This window comes from Arachis ipaensis, chromosome B03 (genome assembly GCF_000816755.2).
Source record: "Arachis ipaensis cultivar K30076 chromosome B03, Araip1.1, whole genome shotgun sequence".
NCBI lineage: Eukaryota > Viridiplantae > Streptophyta > Magnoliopsida > Fabales > Fabaceae > Arachis > Arachis ipaensis.
The window spans coordinates 599,397-604,297 of NC_029787.2; the positions used below are offsets into that span (position 1 = coordinate 599,397).

At 34.5% G+C, this 4,901-nt stretch overlaps 2 protein-coding genes across 2 annotated transcripts in view; one reads left to right on the top strand and one right to left on the bottom strand.

Annotated features, from left to right (window-relative positions):
• The window catches only part of LOC107629447 (mediator of RNA polymerase II transcription subunit 10b), a 4,793-nt gene extending 3,041 nt beyond the window's left edge, over positions 1–1,752 (top strand). Inside the window, exons 5-6 of the mRNA XM_016332249.2 lie at positions 430–519; positions 1,218–1,752. Coding sequence (XP_016187735.1) covers positions 430–519; positions 1,218–1,289 — 162 coding nt within the window. The 3' untranslated portion in view covers positions 1,290–1,752. The remainder of the gene's footprint in view (positions 1–429; positions 520–1,217) is intronic.
• LOC107634151 (protein YLS3) lies at positions 2,654–4,020 on the bottom strand. Its single transcript, XM_016337727.2, has 3 exons — positions 3,574–4,020; positions 3,312–3,407; positions 2,654–3,140 (listed from the first exon to the last, which is right to left on the bottom strand). The coding sequence occupies exons 1-3, from the start codon at positions 4,007–4,009 to the stop codon at positions 2,992–2,994; spliced, it is 681 nt and encodes a 226-aa protein (XP_016193213.1). The 5' UTR covers positions 4,010–4,020; the 3' UTR covers positions 2,654–2,991.

Sequence of the window (4,901 nt, forward strand, 5' to 3'; positions counted from 1 at the left end):
AGACACAATGCTAAATGATTTTTGTTCGTTTTGACGCTTAAACTAAGCAAAAACAAGGTTGTTTTGGAGAATGAAGGAAGATAAAACGGTTTGGACATTATATAAACTCTTCTTCGTCTTCTTGTCTTGCCTTGTTTAAGTGCCAAAATGAAACGGCGTCATTTAGCCATGTATCTAGGGTGGTAAGTCAGAGCTAGTTCAGCACTTCGTTCGCTGACTCAATACTAGAAAAGGTCCGGGACTAGTATGGTGTCCAAAGTTGAATCTCGGAGACCAGTATAGTGAATTTTGGATTTGAGGGACTAAAATAGTAAAGTCGTAAATCTGAAAGACTAGTTTGGGGATTTAGTCTTAGGATTGCTGCTTTTTTTTCCCTCTTTATGTTTGTTGAACTTCTTTCACTCATCTTATCACTTTTGTATGGGGCAGAGTTTTCGCAAGAATCTTTTGGAGGAATTGGAGCAGAACTTCCCTGCCGAGGTTGAAACTTTTAGGGAGAGTCGTGCTGCTTCTGCTGCGGTAAATATTACCTATTTGGTCTTTTATTTCATTGCCGAATCGAACTCTAAAAAAGAATTCCTCGTAATTGAGTTGTTTCTAGCTTATCACTTATAACATGTAGAGATGAATATGTATACTATGGGAAGGGGGAAGAATGGGGTTTGCTTTTAGGTTGAGGTAACTTACGCCATCTTGAAATGTCATCCTTCTCTCTTCCTTTCTGTTCACCATAAGCTCTTACTAACTACAGCCATTTCAACTTTCATGTTGAATAGGAAGCCCCATTCCTGCCCATTATTAAGAGGAGTATTTTCTAATATAGTATGTAGTGTTACATGTCTCCTTGTCAGTGCTCAGCACCCAATTTTGAGTCAACAAGACCAGTTGATTAAATATTTCATAAAGATACAAAGGAAGAAACAGTGATTGAACACTGTTTTCAAGATAAATTTATTCTGGTGGTTATTCCACTATTTTCTTTCTCATCCCCCTATTTTTCGCCATTTGGTTGCAACCCCCTATTGATAGCACTTTTCCATAGTTGATCCTATCCCTCTTGCTTTGTCTCAAACCTCATATGTACCAGCTTGGAAAAAGAAGGAACCTGGCTTGGAGTAAAATTGATTCCATAGTGAATTTCATGAATAATGACAACTAACGTCAGTTCTTTAATACTTGGGGAATATCAATCTTGACCTTATTTTGCATCAATGCAGGAATTGAAACGTCCATCTCAAGCACAGAGTGCACTAGCCAATGGAGATGTGAGAGTTAAAACAGAGCATTGACATTATAATGCATTGTATAGAGTGTAAAATTGGCGCAGGTTTTTGGCTCTAGCTGAACTTGAACTTGCAACCATTATTTGGTCAAAGGATATATGCTTTACCAACTAAGCCTTACCTCCAGAATGTATGAAAGTAGTAAATAAAGAAAATTATTTGATCTAAATTAGAAAAAAAGGTTACCCAGTGAAGTGATATTGATCTCATACTGATTTACAATTTTTAGTGCAGTTTAATCATGCCTTTCTTCTCGCTGATCTTGATTATGACCGTTAATCTGATGGCTCCTATCTTTTCTATTTTCTTTGAAAGATGGTTTAATACCTTTTCCTGGGACTAACATGTTTGGTTGAATGCTGCATGTATGTGAGTAAGTTTAAGAGCCAAGAGCATAGTGCTACTCGCATACTTTTTGCCCATACAAGTACTTTTTGGCGTAAATTGTCACTCTTTTTGGTTGCTTCCAGACATCACATTTCATTGAATTTATTATTGTTGTTGTAAGATGTTTCTTGCCTTAATTTAGACTTTGATGTTACAACGCTACAGTGAATAGAAGTATAATTTACATTTCGCTTGCTGACCATCAAATTGTGTAGGTGGCAATCCACAGTTTGTGTTTTCAATTTTAAGTTTAAGTCGATGTATGATTCAGTGATATGGATTTAATAAAAATTAATGATGCAAATTGTGCCTATATATTATGAAAAGTCGTCTTAAATGCTTGAGCTCTGTCCTTTTAAATGTCAATTTGGTCCTTTCAAAGTCATACTCTTTCATTAAACTGGTAATATAAATAGAAAAAAAGTATATATTGCGTCTAACTTCAAAATGGCTTGATCTCCTCAATGTTCAAGATTTACCTCTTTTTTTAGGCAAAAGGATCTTAGTCCTTTCTTCATTCCTTGATATTTTTAGATTCTTGGGGTAAGAACTACAGAATATAGATGCTATTTACGAGAATGGATACGAAGGACAGGAGGGAGACCTTAGCGCCAAGCCAACAATGATGGCTATTGGCTAACGCATTTTGTAGCCTTATAACCTTCTTTTGTTTTTTTGTGTTGCTACTTGTCCCTACGAAGAAGATTATCCCACTATCTACACAGAACTGGTTATTCGAAAACGAAAAGAGTGTATACATTCCACACATTAAGAACAGGACTAGACTTTATCTATCTTGAAACCAACCAATCAACATGCACCAGTTTCAATCTTGAAGTAGTTCCGTTTGATTAAGGGAAAGAAAACACATTAAGAATACGTCAACATCATCATAAGTTCATAACTACTAAGTTAATAATTGGATACCAATTGTAAAGAGAAGGACCAAGTGATTCAAAGCTTTCAAGCATGTGAGGCCTAAATAGCGGGTCCCTTAAATTGTTCCATTAGTTGGAAAATTAATAACGCATTAGAGACACAAGATGGACACACACTGCAAAGAAGTAAGTTAAGAATAAAAAATGGGACAACACAGGGTAAGTAACACCAACTACAACTAGAACAATTAATTTAGCAGTACGAGATACACACTTCAATATTTCTTGATAATTTTTTCTTTTTGGGGTAAATTTAAAAATAATAACAATAATAAAATAATATAAGAATTGCAAAACTAAACATGCAAAACTTGAGAACGTAGTAGACATCATAATAATAGCCAATAACATATCCTACTCTTCAATAATTCTTGTACTCTTGATCAAAATACTATGAAGAAGAATTGGTATATGAGAACCAAAGGTAAAATCCCACATATCACATCATTAACAATCCAATTCTTTCCCCAGTCAGCACCACTCTTGCTCTCAGTGCCTGTTTCCTTGGCTGCACTACCAGTTGCAGTACTAGCTGCAGTTAATTTTCATGGTCACAAATCACACAACATTAAAAGAAAAATTGTTAGAAGAATAACCAAAATAACAAGCAGCACAAAATATCATTGAATGTGCTAAATCCCAAATCAAGTGATTCCAAACCATTGAATATGCTAAATGGTTAGTTAGTTAGTTAGTTAGTTACCACTGGGAACTGGTGCAGTACTGTTTTTGCCGGTGCCACTTTCTACCCCTGAAAACACCTTGGCTTCTGGAGAGTTAGGTTTCAAATGCAAAAGGTCTGAAAAGCAAAAGAGGAACAAAACATGACATAATTCACATCAATAAAGACCACTACAAATAGTTCAAGAAGTAAAATAAACAATACACATCTAATGATATGATACAATATTAAAAATGAAATTACCTAACTTAACTCTAAAATTAGTAAGTAATATGTTACTAACCAACACATTGAGAAATATTAGCAGGTGTGTGACAAGCAGTTGGCAAATTGAGAGCAAGAGTGAGATTGATGGTGAGGCCAAGATTGGGGTCATCATGGTATTTGATGAGGAGGCAGAGGCATCTCTTGCTCTTTGCAATAACATCTTTGAGGCCACTGCAGCAATCTACTGTTGGGGTTTTTGCTTGAGCACTCACATATGGAAGACAAGTTGCTAATCCAACTAGTTTGTCAGCACATTCTTGCTTGTCTTGGTTCAAATCTGAGCTTCCATAACCAACAAAAAGGAGCACTGAAGTCAACAAGAGTGCTAGATTTCTTGTACTTTTGGAACTGATCATTTTTTTTTTAGATGCAGGAAAAGAAATAGGAGAGAATTGAACAAAGAAAGTGTTGTTTCTTTTGGAATGTGAATGTGATGGAATGAATAGTAGCATAGGAGTAGCCTTCTCTATATATAGATAATAGATTCATGACTTTATTGTTTATGTTTTCTGCATTTATTAGCATATCTTGTGGTTTTGTAAATTTTATTTATTTAGAGTTGAGTGAGAAATAAATTTTTGAGAATTTATATTTCAAATAGATTAGTCTTTAAAAAAAATATTAATAAAATTTTCTCTATCCTTCTTCAATTATTTATGCTGCCTTATTAGTGCAATAATTGATAATTGATGGAATGCACTTGACTTGTATGCATTTTTGGTTATTGGTTTTGTTGAATAAGATAAAAATAGAAAAGATATCCAAATGTGAGGCAAGTAATTAACACCATAGCCTTCATCTAAGCTTTGGGATAATGCCATTGCTTGGATTACACACTCCACCTTCCAAAATAAATTTTCCATCTGTTCTCCAACCTGACAGGTGTATGGTAGTTGCCACCTATCATTTTTGCACACACTTACAAGCATTTTATTGCGATAAATAATATGTACTTTAAAATATTAATAATAAATTCATCATTTTCATTTTTTATTATTATAAATATTTTTAAAATAGGTTGAACTTGTGATTATTAATTTTGTTTTATTAACTCCACGTTTACCTTAATGTCAAAATTAAGTTCACAAAAGCGCTTATCGTTTAATTTTTTTTGTTCACATCAAAGAGCATTGCCCTTCAAACTCGGTTGATGACGTAGCGAAGCAGAAGGTGGAGTGGTGGCAATTATGGCGTGGTTGCGGTGGCAATTTGTGATTGGGTGTTGCTGATAACGATGTATTATAACAGATAATAGTCTTGGCAGTAATTATATATAAGAGCTGATAGTGTTGGACTTTCTATTGCTAACTGTACGATAATGTTACCATAAATGTATGGAAGATA